Source organism: Myxocyprinus asiaticus, chromosome 20, assembly GCF_019703515.2.
Source record: "Myxocyprinus asiaticus isolate MX2 ecotype Aquarium Trade chromosome 20, UBuf_Myxa_2, whole genome shotgun sequence".
In the NCBI taxonomy this organism is placed as follows: Eukaryota; Metazoa; Chordata; class Actinopteri; order Cypriniformes; family Catostomidae; genus Myxocyprinus; species Myxocyprinus asiaticus.
The window spans coordinates 6,993,247-7,013,703 of record NC_059363.1 but is presented as its reverse complement, the minus strand read 5'-3'; the positions used below and the strand labels follow the sequence as shown (position 1 = coordinate 7,013,703).

Genomic DNA, 20,457 nt, shown 5'->3' with positions numbered 1-20,457 from the left:
TGCCAGGGAGATTTGAAGTATCATTCATACAAACATGTGGGACAAGTTAACGCATCAAAGTGTAATACTTAGGGTTAGGCTTTAGCTCAAATGCTAAACAGATTTTTATTAGTAGTCCTGCCCCAAACTCACACCACTGGTTGAACCGGTGTTGCTACAGTATGTTGGGCTACTCAAATAAGCAGTGAAATGTTTTGAGTATGCCATAGAGCCACAGAGTTTAGACTTTTCGGGAAGTCAGCCTATGAAGGCCTTACTTACAGTTGCCTCTGCATACTAAACTGGGATAGGAGAAGAAAAGAATTACACACTTCACCTTCAAAGCCTCACAATGTTAAGGTGGTACATGGTTTCATATGATAGATAGAATGACTCTTGATAATGGCTTTCTAAATAGAAAATCAAGATCATAATAATGATCTTTAATGCCAGCCTGCTATTGAACGTTCTGTGCAGTCATAATTCTTTAGCTCGGATATACACACTGGACTGGAATGGGGGAGCAATAATTATTCATGAGTGGCTAATGCTATCTTAAGCTTTCTTTGAAAGAACAGGAAGGAAGGGAGGGGGAACAGACTTTGCCGTACATTCAGCCGATTCTGAACTTGGCAGCTATCGTTACATGCTGTTGGAACTGACATCACGAACATTATGGCCTTGTACCAGTTGTGATGCACTCAATACATAGCTTTCAAATAATATTCAAATAAAATTCCAAAATAAACTGCAAAATAATAATAATGATAAAATAAACCAATATAATTGATGAGTAAACTTCTTGTTTTTCAGTAAAAGTATCTAAGCATCCTCAAAACAAGATTCAATTACTTGAGAAGCAAGTAACTATATATCTTTTTTGTTTTAAGCCTAAGTCTTACTAAACTCGGTTAGATTAATTATTAAAACAAGACAAAATTTTTTTTATTTTGGCTGTAAGTTAATAAAAACAAACTTAATTCAAGATATATTCTCTTAAAACAAGTCATAAAGGAATATTCAATACAAGTTAAGTTCAATCGACAGCATTTGTAGCATAATATTGACTCGCCCCTCCTTTTCTTAAAAAAAAAAAAAAAAAGCAAAAATCAAGGTTACAGTGAGGCACTTACAATGGAAATGAATGGGGGCCAATTTGTGAACGTTAAAATACTCACTGTTTCAAAAGTATAGTCATAAGACATAAACAATATAAACATGATTTTAGTTTGATAAAATCGCTTACTAACCTTTTCTGTGTAAAGTTATAGCCAATTTTAAACTTAGATGTCAACAAACCCTAAAATGAACTTTACTGCTCAAATAATACATGAGTTTTAACAGTAGAAATAATGTAAGTGCTTTTATAAAATTATAAGCTTCACATTTCTGCCTTGGCCCCATTCACTTCCATCGTAAGTGCCTCACTGTAACCTTGATTTTTGCTTTTTTTAAAGAAAAGGAGGGACAAGTCGAAATTATTTTTTTGTGGTAATCAACATTATGCTACAAATGCTCTCGATTGAGCTTAACTTGTATTGAACCCGGAATATTCCTTTAATATCTAATACAATTTGTCTTCTCAATTAAATTTATTTTGTTTCAAGGATGATATTTTAATAATTTTCTTTATTTATCACACATATACATTTGCACATATACAGTGAAATTCTTCTTTTTCACATATCCCAGCTAGACTGGGTCAGAGTGCAGGGTCAGCCATGATACAGCACCCCTGGAGCAGATAGGGTCAAGGGCCTTGCTCAAGGGCCCAACAGTGGCATCTTGGTGGCGCTAGGGCTTGAACCCCCAACCTTCTGATCAGTAACCCAGAGCCTTAACCACTGAGCTACCACTGCCAATTTATTTTTGTTGTGTATGATTTAAACTGCAATATGGAGAACAAAACAGCACTAATAATACTCAATAATTGATTGGCTGTTCATACTATTGTAGGTATTGTGGTAAATAATGTGTATATTTTTCTTTCTACAGTCTTTGGAGAGTACACGGCGTATGCTACAGTTGGTGGAAGAGGTAAGAGTGCAGCTACACTAAATATATAGCCAAAAAACAAACAAAGTGTACAGTCACTCTGTTTGATGTTTAAGTACATCAACATAACAATTGAGACAGGGTGTGAAATGAACACCCGCCACCAGCTAAATGTGGGTTCTTTTTGCGCAGTACTGGGTAATTTTGCTCTCGGATTGACATTTGACAAGAAATGCGGTTACTTAAAAGCAATGACGTGTGCTGGAAGAAACACATTTGCACACATTTTGGTTCACCAAAGATGTCTTTTTTTAAAAAGAAGTGTTTGTTAAATATTAGATTGGTGGGCAGTAAACAAATTAGATAAACCCAGCTAAAAACCATCATAAATTTCGGTCCAGGCTAGTTAACACTGGTTAGTGTTGGTTTGACGCTGGTCTAGCTGGTGGACCAGTATATCTATGCTATTCCTATCAAATCCAGCTAGTGATGCTGGTCAACAAGCATGGTCTTTTAGATGAAGCTTATTGACAAAGGAAGTCACGCTGGTTATGTTAAGAAGCCTGATAGGGACACCAGCTCACCAGCATCCAATTATGGGGACCAGGATCCAAAACACAACACTTGCTGGTGCTTTCACCAGGGAATAAACAATTTGAAGCCATGAATTTAAAAATTACGCAAACGATCTTATCACCAGGTGAGTTTCTAACTTATCTCTTCTTGATTGTGTATGGATGGTGATAGAGATATTACTTTCTATCTAAATAGCCCTTTTTGGTGCACAGCTTGTTTTCATGGCCACTGAAGGTCAGAAATGGAGACAGTGAACTAGCACTGTGATTAAAATCAATAATGAATTCAGAGAAACTACATCTGCGTGTTACTGATAGGGCACCGCAGAGATACAGGAGAGAAAATTTGTCTTTCTAGTGTCTAATAGGGAGCAAACACTCCTGACCCCACATGTGGAGATGACTCACTGTTAAAAAAGATGCTGGTTAGATATATGGCATTAAACACCAGAAACCTGATCTGAGATTTAGTGTGACAACGAGTATAAATCACATTGCTTATTTTCAAGTTTGTGTATTGAATATTCTAGTTCATAAAGTTCAAATTATAACTTCCACAAAATTGGAGGCATTGCCTTTAAAATACAAGCTAGTAAGGAACGGAGTGACTCAATATCTCCAAAGTCTAGTGCGATGTCTAGCTATTTCCAGACTGCATAGTCAGGTACCTTCAAAAGCAGCATCCTAACCTAAATGGAACCACATAAGTGGCTAATTTGGAATGCTCTATAGGCAGCAATTACAGCAATAATGTGTAACAGTCATTTTTTTATTAGATGGAACTTTTTTGATCAATACTTTTCTGTATTGAATAAAATATATTTATGGTCAACATTGCCTAGACTCTGCCTGCCATCTTGGATAGATTTGTTACTGAGCTTGTCGCAGTGCATTAAAATAGACCTTATTCACGCTAGCACCATCTTCGATTTTTAATGGGAATGACAACGAGGCTGTGAGGAATTGACTTACAGTCTCTTCAATGGGCTGTACTGCAGTTTAAAGTGTTTTTGGATTGTTCTGCAGACAAAACATTGATAAAATATCTGTCCAAGAACATTTAGTATACAAAGAACTAAATATATGAGTTGTGGGAAAATCAGATGTGATCTAAGGGCTTTTTACAGGTTTATACCGTGTGCAGTGGCGGTTCTAGCTTGTATGGCACCCTGTGCGAAACCCACTTCAACACGCCCCCAAAGTTGTTGACCAGGTGGGGGGGGGGGATTATATAAAAGTTGTTGGCCGGGGTGGGCATGGTGGTTGTATGGTGCCTTGGGCTTCTGTGTGGGTGCCTCGTACCACCCCCGCCAACCCCACCCGGCAAGATGCCGCCCTGGGCAACTGCACATGTCGCCCATGCCTAAATCCGCTACTGACCATGTGTGCCATTGAAGAGATGGTAAGTCTATCCCTCAAAGCCTCGTTGTCATTAGCATTAAAAATCAAAGATGGCACTTGCGTGAATAAGGCCTATGCTGTCTAGATTTGCAGCTTACTAGGCTTTGGAACTGAGCTAATGACTACTGACTGGAGGTTATTTAAAAAATCAAATAGGCCAATATACTGTATATCATACATGGGAAAATGGCAAGACACTCTGAGGTTTACTGTTAAGGGATTGGAATCATGACAGTTGGAACATTCTCTTTAAAATGTTTAGCAATGTAATTATGAAAATAATAACTGTGATTAGCATTATAACACAAAATATGAAGTGCCCTGCACACAGAATGATTATTGGTGCCCAGATGCACAGCAAATTATGTGTATATCTCAGTGGTCATTAAAAAACAAAGTTCCAGGTGCAGTATATTAGATCTGAAAATTGGTTATCCAAAGTTGTGAGCAAATCATTCTCCCATTTAATTTTTGGTGCTTTTGGAAAAAAAAGGAGAATTGCATCCTTGAGCTGCGAATGAACTTCAGGTTCAGTATTGCTGAACAAATGTTCCCATCTGTTATTTTGATCCAGTATTATATAAGATGCTTCCAGATGGCATTATGCCACAAATCACTTTGATTAAATGGTGAGTAAATGCACATACCTGGCAGGAAAACAAGTCATTTACTGAGCATGAAATAATAAGTAAACATATTTGGCTAAATGAACTAAATTTTTGTTTCATTGCATATAAATGGATTCCTTGAGATACTTAGTTCTATCATAACATACCACAGCAGTGCTTGATCAAGCGTGCTTACTATCTAGTTAAAATAATGAGATGATATGAGATTCAGAATAGGATAATCAGCTGTTCTATTTAGGTCAATAGAACATGTGTGTGCCTTGGAGAATGGCTAGCCATATTGCACACACATACTGTATGCTCGCATACCTTTATAGTACCTTCCAGTGCTCTGTTTACAATTCAGAACTTATTTTTGTTCACTACTGTCTGCCACCTCATTGCCATTTATAATTACCTGCCAAAACTTAAAAAGCACTTTTCAAGAATTTCAGTGCGTTTGATAATACTGTGTGCTTTAATCTGTCCTCTGCTCAAATTCTTTAATTTCCTGCTGTTCTTTTCTCAACTAATATGTATGACCTAAATATGTAACTCTCAATTCTGTATGCTTTTCTCATTCATTTGTTATTTCTTCTCTTTTCTTGCTCTGCCATTCTTTGATGGAATAGAGTAAAGATGCTGGTATCAGAACTTTGGTTATGCTGGATGAACAGGGAGGTAAGTTACGGTGAAAAAAGTTTATGGAATTGTTAAATAAGGTAGTGCAGTAAGTCATATTTAGTTGATTACATTAACTTGATTCTTTAAAATATTAACTGACTAGTGCAGTGGTCCTCAACTTGTGGGTTGGGACCCAAAATTGGTCAAAGGTCGGTTCTGATTGGGTTGTGGACAGCAGTTACATTGCAAAATTAAATGCAAATGCTCTCATCCTCTAAAACCATGAACAAAACTACACAAGGTCACAGAAAATACAACCCAGACTACATTAAATAAGGGTTCACTGGCATCAAGGATAAATATGGTTTGCATTAACAGTAATAATAAATTTTTATGTTAAAGTAATCTGGTACTGTGTTGGGTTGCCACTTGATGTCCAATGCAAAATCTGGGTCCTGATGCAAAACCAGTTGAGAACCACTGGTCTGGTGGTTAACAATAATGCTTGATGAGACACTTTACAGATGTATTTTGTGTTAGAAAATATGTCAGATTGACTCCACTTACACTGCTTTACTAATGCATGCATAATGACAATGTAAACATTTATTTATGATCATAAATGTCATGCCGTCATGTCGAAAGTGAAGCTATGAGAGGCATGTAAGAGGTAAATTGAACGATCGATGTTGCTGGTAATGACAAACAACTCTCCTCTTCACCAGATGAAATATATCTGTGTACAATCCCTGGGGGAAAAGACTTTGCTGTTAACACTCATTGCTATTACAAATTAAGGATATATAGGCAAACATATCTCATTCCACAAACAACACGGCCTCCATTTTCATGAACAATAAAACAATAATTGATTTATCAATGATGTGACTTGTTTTAATGGAAATACTGTCACATCTCTACAGATAAATTAAGCCCTTATAATGCTTGAGGCTTTTTTTCGGTTTTATGTGGATAATAAGAAGGGTTAAGTTCCTTTACACATGGAAGATAAATTTTAATTAGTCTGTCAAGGCAACATACAGCCCTACCTCTCACTCTGTTAAATTATGGACATTGTGTTCCTTAGATTGCCTTAGGACAATCCATTTCCTGCCTTAAATGATCCTGCCATCTTTCTTGCCTCCAGTTTTAGAGCAAAACAACATGTCCCATATGGAGTGCTGTGCTCTGATTGCTGCACATAATATTCTCCTAGAGCTCAGTAGACTTCTTGCATTTCAAGTTAGCAGTTCACTTTAATAGTCAAATAGATGGAGTAATACTGTACTTCATACTGGTACAGTACATTATTCTTCACTTAGCTGTTGTTTTCTTATCCATTTTTTTTTTAAAGGCTATTTGCCCTTTGAGCAAGTCAACTGTATTGCTCAAAGGCGGTTACTCATTGATTACAGGGTCTTGAACCTGCAACCTTTGGGTTACCAGCCAACAGAGTTTACCACCATGCCCTATGGCAAAGCACAGTCATAGCCATAGCCGTTCATCTGTAGATGATAGAAGAGATCTTAAAACCTTACACTTCGCAATCAAGGCTTCTGTAATTTTGCATTAATTTTAATTTCAGCCTCTATTTGAAAGCCTCAATTGTGCTACCTGGAGAAGGGATTTGAACCCACAAGGATATTTAGAACTTTCAGATATTGGTTTTCAAACAATTAGTACACCCTCTTAAATACTTGAAAAAGAGCTCTTCTAAACTCTGCTTCAAAGTTTTGCTGCCAATTTGAGAGGAGCAGGGTTCAAGCCCACAAGGGAAATACAACCATTGGATCTTAAATCCAATTCCTTAACCACACTGGTTGTTGTTGGAAGCTGGAAGATCCAACCTTTTTCTGTATTTCCATTTACAATAGGTTCAAACCCAGAGCTTATGCTACCAGAAATTAGATTTGAACCCACAAGGGCATGTGTCCATGGGATTTTAAGTCCAACTTCTTAAGCACTCAGCCATCCTAGTCAGCATATAGTGTTTGCAGATACTGGTTTTCAACACAATAGTAAACCCTCTTAAATTCTTGAAAAGAGCTCTTCTCAACTCTGCCTATAAAGCCCTGCTTCAAAGTTTTGCTGCTATATTTCCAGTTATGATATGTTCAAATCCAAAACTGATGCTATCAGGAGTGGGGATCAAACCCTCGCAGACATGTGTCTATTGGATCTTAAGTCAAAGGCCTTGACAAGCATAGCAACAGATCAGTCTCCCTCTCATATTTTCAAAAAGCCCTGCTACAAATTTACCTTTCTTAAAAGCACTGCAAACAGTGCTTTTAGGTATTGGTGTTCAACACACCAGAACACCCTATCAAATTCTTGAAGAAGGGCCATTTTAACTCTGCCTAAAAGGCCCTGCTACAGTAAAGTTGTGATTTGATCATCTGCCAGGATTAGATATCAAAATTTGCTCTATCAGGAGTGGGGGTCAAACCAATAAGGGCATGTACCCAATAGATCTTAAGTCCAGTGCCTTAACCACTTGGCCATCCTGGTCAGTTTTTAAAATTCTTGAGTATAGCCAAACTTTTCAAAAAGCCCTGATACATGATATGTTCAAATCCAGAACCCATACCACAAGTAGTGGGGTTTGAACCCACAGGGGTCTCAAACTCTTAAGGAGGAGCTCTTCTTTAGAAGTATACAGGTGCCACAGCTCTATTACCAGGAGTAAGGTCTGAACCCACAGAGAGTTGACCCCACATGTTTCCACTGGATCTTAAATCAAGAGATCATACATTCAGATTTTGGTGTCCAAATGAAAACTCAGACATGCAAGAGCAGTTGTCAGAGGTCTGCTTCCAGGAGTAGGGTTCAAACCCACAATGACTCTGCATTCATTGGATTTTAAGTCCAATGCCTTAACCACTTAGGGCCATTTGCTGTCCCTTTCTAATTTCATTGTGCTGTTATAAAACCATATATGTTATGTCTGTTTAAGCTAAATAACTACATGCCTATTAGTAGGGGTTATGGTCCTACAGTAAATTAATCAGATTTGTCACAGTTGCTCCATGCTCTGTGTGCTATCACACTACTGAGTCAGTTCTGGTGTTTTTACACTTAGATGCAAAAGAGCAAAGACACTCCACTCTCAGCCAAAGAAGAGACAAGTCTCTCACTGTCTCACTCTTTCTCACCCCTCCTTCTGCCTCCTTCCTCAATCACACAGCTCTTGCTCATGGTGATTAGTGGCAAAGCCCAATTAGCCATTTGGCTTGTTGCCAGGACAAGGTGGTAACCTTGCTCTGGACTGTGTCACTTGTATTAAAACATGCTAAGAAGAAGAAAATTATGAGCTCAATTAAGGGCAAATGAACAGACTTTTACTTAAACAATGAATTTCTCATCTTATTTGACCATTTCAGGATATCTTTGATTAAATCAGGAGTGTGTTTTTATAAAGTAGCAATATATGTTTTGCCCCCCCCCCACCCCCAGGGATTTTGCAAATTTCTAAAGCCCTTTAAATGAACATGTTTCCCTTCAGCCTGTTGTTCATTTCAGTCCATGAATGATCCACCGTTCCATTCTACTTCTTAATTGACCCCTAACTATATTAAAGCCCATATCTAGGTGGGCCTGGGTAGCTCAGCGATTAAAGACACTGACTACCACCCCTGGAGTTGTGAGTTCAAATCCAGGGTGTGCTGAGTGACTCCAGCCAGGTCTCCTAAGCAACCAAATTGGCCCAGTCGCTAGGGAAGGTAGAGTCACATGGAGTAACCTCCTTGTGGTCCCTATAATGTGTGGTTCTCACTCTCAGTGGGGCATGTGGTGAGTTGTGCATGGATGCTGCAGAGAATAGTGTGAAGCCTCCACATGTGCTACGTCTCTGCAGTAACATGCTCAACAAGCCATGTGATAAGATGCACACATTGACAGTCTCAGATGCAGAGGCAACTGAGATTCATCCTCTGCCACCCTGATTGAGGTGAGTCACTACACCACCATGAAGTCTTACAGCACATTGGGCATTCCAAATTGGGGAGAAATGTGAAAAAAAAAAAAAAAAAAAAGCCCATATCTAACCCAATAACTAAGAATTCTCCACCATATTTCCTCTCTCTTTCACTTTTTCTCTTGTTTCTTCTCTTTTTCTTATAATGTTCTCTCTTTCTTGCTTTCAGCCATTGGCTCATGATGTTCACACATTCATAAACACTGTTTCTATTTTCTGAGAGACTCTCAGTTTAGCTCAGGCAGTTGTTGCTTAATCACAGCGAGCCAGTGCCCATTCATGCCTTGCCTTTATGGCAACTACAATCTGTAAACCCTGGCATCGCATTCCTTAAGGCCTAGGAATGACATCACTATTTCACTATGTTAAATGAATGTTCTTGGTTCAAAACAAGTTAAGCTCTATTGACAGCATCTGTGGAATGCATTTTAACGTTTATCTTTGTGCAATGTCCTGCTTCAAAGATTTGCATTGTAAGTGTATTGCTGTAAAAACAGTTTTGGTTTGTTTTTAGAGCTTAACTATAGCTTTACTTGTATTGCACCCATAACGTTTCTTTAATATCGTCCTGTCGGCTGCCTGTAACTTAACCAAAGCACATTTGTAATGATAAGCAGATCACAAATAAAACAGGTAATATTAACTATGCAGTGGGTTCAAAAGACACTTGCATATGTACTGTACGCCCCATATTTTCCACATTACCTAACCTACCATAACCTAACCTAACCCCCCATCACATAATTCAAATGTCTCACGTTTTGCATAGATGTGTTTCTGGACAGCTTAGATCTCATTTGTCATCACTGTTTATCTGCAAGGATGCAAAATCTCATTTCATTGCTGTCACCCCTTTGTCCTGACCAGAACAACTCGAGCGTGTTGAAGATGGCATGAACCATATCAACAAAGACATGATGGAGGCTGAGAAAAGTTTAAAAGATGTAGGCAAATGCTGTGGACTTGTATGTCCCTGCGACAAGTAGGTACTGGTGAAGGGCCGAATGCCCTCACCTGTGTGCTGCTGTCTGACTGTCTCATGTCACTGTGAATGTTTTAAGTCTCTCTTTCTTTTTGTCCCTCTCTTCCTCCTTGCCTTTCCTTTCTCTCTCTTTCTCTCTCTGCTTTTCCCTTTCCGCATTCTTTATTTCTTGGGGGCATTATTGACTATGTTTAAATCAGAACAACTGGAGCGCATCGAAGAGGGAATGGATCAAATCAATAAGGACATGAAAGAAGCAGAAAAGAATTTGACGGATCTAGGAAATCTCTGTGGTCTATGTCCATGTCCATGTAACAAGTAGGTGATGTCTGTCGCCTGCCTGCCTGCTTGCCTGCCTGAACCTGACAAATAGGAAATGCACGATGGCCAGTTCGCACACTCGCTCGCTCGCTCCATAGACTCCCCCCCCCCCCCCCCAACCTTGCACTCTGCCTGGACTACTCCTACTCCTATGTGCATGGGGATGGTGGTAGATCTAGCTGGAGGCATGCTAAGCCTGTCTACAGTGGCAATGGTTAACTCATAGTTGTAGCTGTAGGCCCTGCTCTCTGCCAGCTGATTGCACAAATATGCTGGGCTCTATGCTTCACTGATCTGTTCGTTAAGGGCTGTTGTTCGTAAATGTTAAGTGCCTGCTTGATATGCATGTGCTACCTTCCAAAATGCTAGCCTTCCTCACTCTTTTAACTAACTATGTGGAGCACAGATTCAAAATTCAAGGGTTATTTACAAATGGCTGGCAGTGCTGGCTTTTTGAACGGGTTCCTTCAAAGGCAATGCATGAGAATGCATGTTGGTAAAATGGTGGAAAATGTTATATTGGCATGTTAAATGGCCAATGTTAATGATTATAGTACAGCTGATTGCTCAGTAAGCGAGTTAATTATGTCCTGTGTTTTAACTTGGACAGCCTTAAAGGCGCACTAAGTAATTTTTGTTTACATTTCGCTGACTATTATTCGTCTTCCTACAGTAAACAACCAATACAATTGTGGTTTTATGCTGTGTTCCATTCAATGTCAGATGTGTGATATTTTTGACCCGTTATCTCCAACTTCCAACCATAAATCATTCCATTGCTCAACAGAAACAAAATGGCAGCATTACCATTAACTTTGCAGGTGTTCAACTGTTAACAAAGAAGTCTCCTAGCAACCAAATTGCAGATGTTAAATGACGCTATACAATGTTAGCATTTGTTCTACAGGTGTACAATTATTAACAGAAAGAATTGTTTACCGTGTTTTATCTATCTCTGCAAACACTGCATATACATGTTTTATTAATCATGTAATACAGGATCTTTGACTGATTAGCTGATTTTCCACCACTGCAGAACTATGCACAGCACTGCATCATTCCGTACTGATTCAGGCTCTTTGGCACGGTTGCAGTTTTTTTTTTTCACTGTGGTGCTCAGAAATCAAGATAAAAATGGACTGACTGAGCAAGTGACCAATCGTGAGTCGCCACGAAATTATGACGTTCCCCCAGAATGGTTCTCTGTCCTGAATACGGCTAGCTAACTATGATGAGAAAACCAGACCGGAACGGTTTGTAATCAAGTGGAATTGCTACTGGATCATGTAAAAAAAATGTATTGGGAAAAATTATTTTGTGCACCTTTAAATCATGAAATTGGAAATGTTTTCAGCAAGCACATTCAGTTTTCAGTATCCAAGTGGGGACAGACATGATTGGTTTTCATTATTCTGTGTTTTTATGAGTTGCAAATATTATGTTAATAGTATGATGTGTGACTAATTCTTGCATAATGGTGCTGGCGCTGCATAAATACTCATGTGAGCAACTGTCACTGGCTGGAAAAGTGCAGATTCTTTCATGAGTGCTAGTACAGGCAATCGCCAAACACCAGCTGTTTGATGAAGTGTTTATGAATGTTTACTGTTGGGTAGTTTATTATTCCTTTTATGTATTTGGAGTTAAAGTAATCAAAGTGCAACAGAACAACAGTAAATACACAATAAGTGTCATCTCGGACTTACAGTGACACCTAGTGGTGTGGATGCAGCATCATTCATAATCAAAAGTTTTCAGCTACAGATGCTATTGTAGAAGTTCAGTATTCACAATCAGCCGTGATTAATTTAATCCAAGAGTGAAAGTGTCAGACGGTTACTGAGATTAAACGAGTAGTATTCAGCTGGTCATGTGATTCTAAAATGGCAGCCTCCATGAGGGTGCCCCTCCCCCATGTAGAATAAAACAGCTTTTATAAGGTTACTGATAAGACTAGAGTCCTCATCTCATGTGAGCGCTCATGATTTTATACATATGTTTCAAAATTACAGTTAATTTCTTTTGGAGTAAAAGTTTTTTAATGGGGAAAAAAATTACTGAGTGCACCTTTAAATATGCATGCCAGTGACGTGCACAGACCTTAGCAGGGGCAGGGGTGAAAGGACATGGACAGAGTGTGAAAGAAATCTTCATTAAATAGTTGGTGGGGGGATGGTGTTGTGCTGTAGTAAAGACACCTCCGCTTAAAAGGGCACCTTTACATTTGTGAAGGACGCCTTTAGATTTGTGAAGGGTGCCTTTAGATTTGTGAACAAAAGGGGCCCCTGTAGCCCCCATTCTGTGCACGTCAGTGACGCACACATACACACCTGAGTCACTGGCTATGTTCCGAATAGTATACTACCATACTGCTCTATTTCTGCAGTATGTATACTGTGCATAGTGTGCAAATTATCTGTATTCATAGAATATGATGACCTACTGCACGACAAAAGCTTTTCTATTGGTTTATTGACTTCTTTTTAAATCAAACAAACTGTATCTACAGTAAATGTTTAATGAACTTACATTATAAGCTTGAAATAGGCCTGATCTGTACCCTGATTGAGAAAATGTTACTTCTGGTTGCTTCTCTTTGTCTCTTCATCTTTATAATTGTCTTTTTGCCTCCTCCAATTCACTTATGTCTCCATCAGTGTGTATGTTATTGTCTGTCGTGTCCCACCGTACGTGATGTGTCTGTTAGTTCCACAAATTAAGGAGATACAGTGTTTGTTCATGTATTCGTTAAATCATTTAGTACGTTTAACTCCATAACATGCAGATAACCCTGACCACCATTTCCTGTTTTAAGTGTTATATATCTGCATGTCATTCTTCTCAATGTATGCCTAGTGCTTCTAGTGTAAGAGCTACTTAACACCATTGTGGTTCTCAATCTCTCTCACTTGCTGTGGTTGTCTAGGCTAAAAGGTGGTGGACAGTCCTGGGGTAATAACCAGGATGGAGTGGTGTCCAGTCAGCCGGCCCGTGTGGTCGATGAACGTGAGCAGATGGCCATCAGTGGAGGATTTATCCGCAGGTCAGTTAATGCTTAAAAAATTATTGCATATTTATCATACTGTTTACCATGTTGAATGAAATTTTAGCATCTCAAGGTGTTTCTAGTGTTGGATTAGTCTAAATCTTGGTTTGAGAATGCAAATAAACTCTCAAGGGTATTTTCAGGATACGATGGGCTTGTCCAAACATGAAAAACCAATCCGACAAAATGAAACTTTTGTAGAATCTTCATGCAGCTCTTTTCCATACAATGACGATTCATTTTGACTACATCTGTCAAGCTCCAAAAAGGACAAAAAACAAAAAACAAACACACTTTATTCCATGTCTTCTGAAGCCATTCATTAGCTTTGTGTGAGGTACAGACCCAAGACATTATTTACTGAAAACATTCCTCTCCACTGCAGCTCTCAAATAAAATATAAAACCATTGGATGTGTGACCATTGATGCTTGATGTAATTATTACATATTTCATTTGAAAGCTAAAGCGGAAAGGAAGATTACTTTAATTGACTTTAATTCCAGTCTGTTCGTATAGACTTCCTATATAATAGGTTCCCAATAATAGGGTTCTGGGAGCAAAAATTCCAGACTGTAGCTTCAGGCACATCACGGATGGTCTTGAATCCATTGTGCTGTTGTGTGTGTGCCATCTCAAAATATCCAAAATATCCTCTTTCAGCTCACAAACACATTGGAATGTTCATCTAGAATCCATATGCAACTTAATGGTTTCAGACAGTTATATCCTATAGTCGTGCTAGTCTAGACAGAATTCACTGAAGTGGTAACATGAGTAAACAAAATTGCTCAGTGTATCGTGACATGGCTAATGCCCATTCTCCTATCCTGTGAAACAACCCATCAGACAGTTTAAAGACATCATGATATCAGAATTTATCTTATTCGCTTTCTTAATACATGTTCCTGCTCTTATTGTGCATGATCATCAGTGCATGCAGCCAAAGAAAAAAATGGTTTCATTAGAATTACTCCGAAACTCTGAAACAACTTTAGTTTACGGGTGATGTCACTAATCCCTCTTATTTTTTAACCCCTTCCCCCAATTACATGGCTTCTTTCTGGTATGTAACACCCACTTTTCACAATTCAATCAGTTCCCAATGGATAAAATCAAGCTCCTTTATACATTTTACTCATTGAATATCCTGTTTTACTTGGAAAGATGTCACATTACGGAGGACAAATGATTTACAAACGGTCATTTCACATTGACTTTAATATCAAAATCACGTTATTGTGCCTGTCTCAATCAGTGCTCTCAATAAACTCAGACTATATATGTTTACTGTCTATCCTCAGGGTGACAAACGATGCACGGGAGAATGAAATGGATGAGAATCTGGAACAGGTGGGAGGTATCATTGGTAACCTACGCCACATGGCCCTCGACATGGGCAATGAGATCGACACCCAAAACCGTCAAATAGACAGGATTATGGATATGGTAAGGATCATGGTCTTTCAATATTGGAAAAATGAGAGGGGACCTGGGTAGCTCATTGAGTAAAGATGCTGACTACCACCCCTGGAGAATCCAGGGTGTGCTGAGTGACTCCAGCCAGGTCTCCTAAGCAACCAAATTGGTCTGGTTGCTAGGGAGGGTAGAGTCACATGGGGTAACCTCCTTATGGTCACTATAATGTGTTCTCGCTCTCAGTGGGGCACATGGTGAGTTGTGCATGGATACCACAGAGAATAGCATGAAGCCTCCACACGTGCTATGTCTCCACGGTAACACGCTCAACAAGCCACATGATAATGGCTAAAATGGCTAAAATCTTATCATGTGGCTTGTTGAGCGTGTTAATCGTATGGAAACACCCAAGCAAGACCTACAGGCAAGGATTAATTGAAAAATCACGTTTTCCATGTAAAGGCATAGCTTCACACATCTGCACTGTGTAATCCATTATCTTTATTTTTCAGGCCGATTCCAACAAAACCAGGATCGACGAAGCCAACCAACGTGCCACAAAGATGTTGGGAAGTGGCTAAATCCCTTTCGAAAAGTGCTTTGGCTCCCTTTCCTCCTACCTGCTGTACCTGCAACAGTGCACATGTGCTATTACCATGTTTTCCACCCAACCGGTTGGCACACATGCACTTCTCATCCCCTTACTGCTCTATCTAGGAAGTGTTGTTCTGTGTCTGTCTTAACTGATAGTCTAGTAAATGGTCACATTTACTCTGTATCTTTCTCTCCAAAGTTTAAATGTACATAGTGCATATTTGATGGCTAGAGCTCACATGTGAAGTTTGTTTTTTGTTGGTTTCTTTATGTTTTTTTAAAGTGTATATTTATTTAATATATATACACGTTTGGGGTGAAATTTCTTAAAAAGTTTTTAGTAATCTGGGTGTCCATGCTCTGTGTTTTACTCAATATATGCCATGCTTCATATTCTGATGTAGTGAGACGGGAGAAGTATTAGCCAGTCAGATTCAGGAGATCACTTGACCGATTGCTTATCTTAGCCTGCCATTTTGTAAGCCATCACCGTTAGACAGTGTGCACCGATTATTCTACCTAAAGTAGTCATATACTGTAAGTATACGCCGTGTCACTTTCACTTTATATTACCCAAGTCGTTCATGATGTGTAGATATTACTGTACAGCATGGGCATAATCAGTACATGCATTCAGTTCGAAGTGTCACAGTTCTGCAACATCACAATAGTGCCACACTTTTTTATTTATGTACATCTGCAAAATGTGTCAGTCGTTGTAAAATCTGAACTATGAGAAAATGCCAATAAAAACTAAACAAACCTAGTGCTGAATCTATTGTGTTTCCTTAATCAGATGTTTGTTTTCTGTGATGTATTGTTCAGGTCTTATATCCCAATATATAAAGTCGCAATTATTAGATATAATGTTGCAATTGCAGGACAGTCACAGTTGCGAGAAATAAAATAGAAACTATGAGATATAGTCGCAACTGTAATAAGTAGAAATTGTGAGATATAGTGCCATTGCTAAAGTCGCAATTGCATGATATAAAGTCACAATTGTGAGAAAAAAGCAGAAATTGCAAGATATAAACTCGCAATTGCATGATATAAGTCGCAATTGTGAGAAAAAAGCAGAAATTGCGAGATATAAACTCGCAATTGCATGATATGTCGCAATTGTTAGAAATAAAGTAGAAAAAATTGCAAGATACATAGAAACAATTGCGAGAAATAAAGTAGATATTGCAAGATATAAAGACACAACTGCGAGAAATAAAACAGAAATTGGCAATTGTAAAGAAATAAAGTAGAAATGGCAAGATATAAAGTCGTAATTGCGAGAAATAAAGTAGAAATTGTGAGATATAATGTCGCAATTGCAAGAATTAAAGTAGAAATTGTGAGATATAGTCTCAATTTCAAGAAATAAAGTCCAAGTTGCATGATATAAAGTCGCAATTGCGGGAAATAAAGTAGAAATTGCAAGATACAGTTGCAATTGTGAGATATAAAGTCACAATTGCATGACATAAAATCGAAATTTTAATATATAAAGTGCAATTGCCAGATATTATGTCATAAATACGAGTTATATCTCATAATTACGAGATTTAAACTCATCCTTGCAACTTTATTTCTCGCAATTGCAATTTCAAATCACAACTGCAATTACGAGACATAGTCAGAATTGTGAGATATACTGTAAAGTCAGAATAACATTTTTTTATTCCATGGCAGGATCAAGGCACCATATACTGTATATCTGAATTCATATTAAAAAAAAAAAAATGTTTTAAATTTAAAATCTTTTTATATCACAAACAATAAAGAGAAAACCCTGCTGAAAAGAACAGCTTAACCAGCATGCCATTCTCATGCTGCTCTAGGCAGGTTTATGCTGGTTTGGTGCTGGTCTAGCTGGTAGATCAAGCCTTATTGGAACACCAGCATCCCATGTTGTGCACCAGAATTCAAAACACAACGTATGCTGGTGACCAGCTGGGTTTTTTTCAGCAGGGAATAGGAAATATTTCCTGTTGATACAAGAGTGTTAGAATGACTGTACGCTGAACTAACAGAGATCCTCTTTGAACCAGGGCTTTAGATGGATTATGCCTGGCAACGTCACTAAGAACATCCAAATGCTGAAATACAAGTACACACACACACACACACACACACAAACACTCTGTGGTTCAGCATACACTAACATGGATAAACACATGTAAACCTAGGTGTTAGGGCACAACCGTGGAATTGTTTTGATTAAAGTCAGCTGCCAGTAATGTACAGCAACATGATTAACATGCTACAGACATATACATAATTTCCGAAGGTTCATTATCCATAATAATCACAGTATAGGTAAATATGACAAACAACACATTGAGCAATATTTTTTGTTAAATATATAAATAGGAAAGAAAAATCACACATGAGAAATGTCCAAATGTTTCTCCCCCAGATAGCATCGAAATAAAATGACATTTGCTTAAGTCTCTTGCTTCTTAGATTTTTGCTTTTTGTTTTGTTAAAGAACAGGTCGGTGTAAAAAAAAAATACATTTTTGTGGGATCAACATTATGCCACAAATGCTGTCGATTAAGCCTAACTTGTATTGATCACAGAATTTTCTTTTAATTAATGTCTGCAAGAAATTTCCACATCAATGTTCAGGCTGTCTCAGGCTAAACTAAAATTTCACCTTTGATGGGTAGCCTTATTTAGCACGTGAAGCAGATGGGATGTGACAGTTCATTGATACATAATTTGCTCTTCATCATGCAGGTGCTTGTTGAACAGAATTATTATTCAGCGATTAACACCCACTCTTACCACCACCTATTTTGAGTCACAGTCCTGTAGTGAGCATCCACTGGCCTGTTCTTCATCTGAAAGCTCAGACTCTTAGCCCACCTCCTCCGCATCCCCCTTTACATTTCACATCCCCTGTTCATGCTTCTATACACACACTGTCTCAAGTGTTGTCTCGCCAGAACTCATAAACAAATGCTGACAGCAATTCTAGAAGCTCTCCTTGTCTGACTCACTGGTTCTGCCAAACAGTTTGAATGCAATTGGACATCATATATAATTTGTATAATGTTTCAAATACATACTGTAAACATTTGGGCAAATCCCTCATTGTACGGCTTACCATAAACACAGTGGTGATAGCTGTATTAATGCATCCTTCAAGGGATTAGATGAGTTCATATTTATTCACCCTGACAAAGCAGTGATGGGGAAGAGCGAGGATGCGTGAGGGAAGGGAAACGACAACTGCATAACCTTCAAGCTCCATCTCAGCATGAGGTGGGCACTAAGAAAATAGCAATGCAGAGAGCATAGAGGAGAGAGAGAGAGAAAGAGAAATAAAAAGAAGGGGAGAGAGAGACTTTTTGAAAGTCCCTCACCCTTGCAATATAACTTTGAAAAATACAATTATTTGAATTCAATTAAAAAAGCAGTGTGTTAATACATTTACACATTTGTCAAGACGCTTTTATCCAAATGTGCGTGGAGTCCCACGGAATGGAACCTGTGACCTTGTGTAGCTAGCGTTATGCACAACCAGTTGAGCTACAGGCATAAAATGCAAACTGAACAAATCAAATTAAATGACATTTTTGAGACTCAAAATAAAGCTCATTTTATTAGGGTCTGAAGGGTGCTTCTCTTACTCCCTTTCAAGATTATTTTGGCAGATGGTAATACCATGGTACTTTGATCCTATGGTACTGAATGCTTACCAAGGTATTTCAAAGAATGCCATGGGACTACATATGGCATATGTCCAAATAGCATGTTCCGTGTCCAGTAAATACATTTTTGTTAGTGCTGCTTCGTTGTGAACTGTCAACCTTGTTCAGTGCTGTTGTTTGCAAAGTAGACATGTTAGTGTAGTATAGACTGACAGCTAGTGGTCAAAGGGATGTAGTTGTTAAAGGGATAGTTCACCCAAACATGAAAATTCTGTCATAGTTTACTCACCCTCATGCCATCCTAGATGTGTTTGACTTTCTTTCTTCTGCAGAACACAAATGAAGATTTTTAGAAGATTATCTCAGCTCTGTTGGTCTTCACAATGCAAGTGAATGGTGACCAGAACTCAGAAGGTCCAAAAAAGGACATAAAGGCAGCATAAAAGTAATCCATTTGAATCCAGTGGTTAAATGCATGTCTTCAGAAGCAAGATTATAGGTGTGGGTGAGAAACAGATTATAGATCTGTTTCTCAACCAGACCTATCATACCGCTTCTGGAGACATGGATTAAACCACTTGATTACTTTTATACTGCCTTAATGTGCTATTTGGACCTTCAAATGTCTGGCCACCATTCACTTGCATTGTATGGACCTACAGAGCTGAAATATTCTTTTAAAAATCTTTGTTTGTGTTCAGCAGAAGAAATAAGGTCATACACATCTGGGATGGCATGAGGGTGAGTAAATGATGAATTAAAATTTTTGGGTGAACTATCCCTTTAAGTACAAATCTACTGCGGTCCAGGCCAGGGATGCACAGCACAACAAAATTAGCAAAGCAAATAAAAGCTGAAAACACAATGGAAATAAACCACTGCATGACCAAATTAAGCCTCAACACAATGAAAAAGCCACAGCACAACAATATTAAGCCACAACACAACGAAATTAAGCCATAATACAACTGAAAAGCCACAACACAACAAAATTAAGCCACAGCATTACAGAAAAGCAACAGCACAACAAAAATTAAGCAATAACACAAATGAAAAGCAACAACACAACAAAGTTAAGCCACAGCATAACAGAAAATCCAAAGCACAATCAAATTAAACCACAACACAACTGAAAAGCCACAACACAACAAAATTATGCCACAACACAATGTTGTGTTGTGCCACAGCACAATAATTTTAACCACAGCACAACTGAAAAGCCACAACACAACAAAATTAAGCCTTTTCTTTCAGATAATTTTCTTGTATTGTGTCTTAATATTGTCGTACT

General features: G+C 38.3%; 1 protein-coding gene across 1 annotated transcript in view; it reads left to right on the top strand.

Annotated features, from left to right (window-relative positions):
- The window catches only part of LOC127411534 (synaptosomal-associated protein 25-B-like), a 46,122-nt gene extending 29,840 nt beyond the window's left edge, over window positions 1-16,282 (top strand). Inside the window, exons 3-8 of the mRNA XM_051647193.1 lie at window positions 1,975-2,016; window positions 5,191-5,239; window positions 10,338-10,455; window positions 13,385-13,501; window positions 14,808-14,952; window positions 15,435-16,282. Coding sequence (XP_051503153.1) covers window positions 1,975-2,016; window positions 5,191-5,239; window positions 10,338-10,455; window positions 13,385-13,501; window positions 14,808-14,952; window positions 15,435-15,503 — 540 coding nt within the window. The 3' untranslated portion in view covers window positions 15,504-16,282. The remainder of the gene's footprint in view (window positions 1-1,974; window positions 2,017-5,190; window positions 5,240-10,337; window positions 10,456-13,384; window positions 13,502-14,807; window positions 14,953-15,434) is intronic.
- The last annotated feature ends 4,175 nt before the right edge of the window (window positions 16,283-20,457 follow it).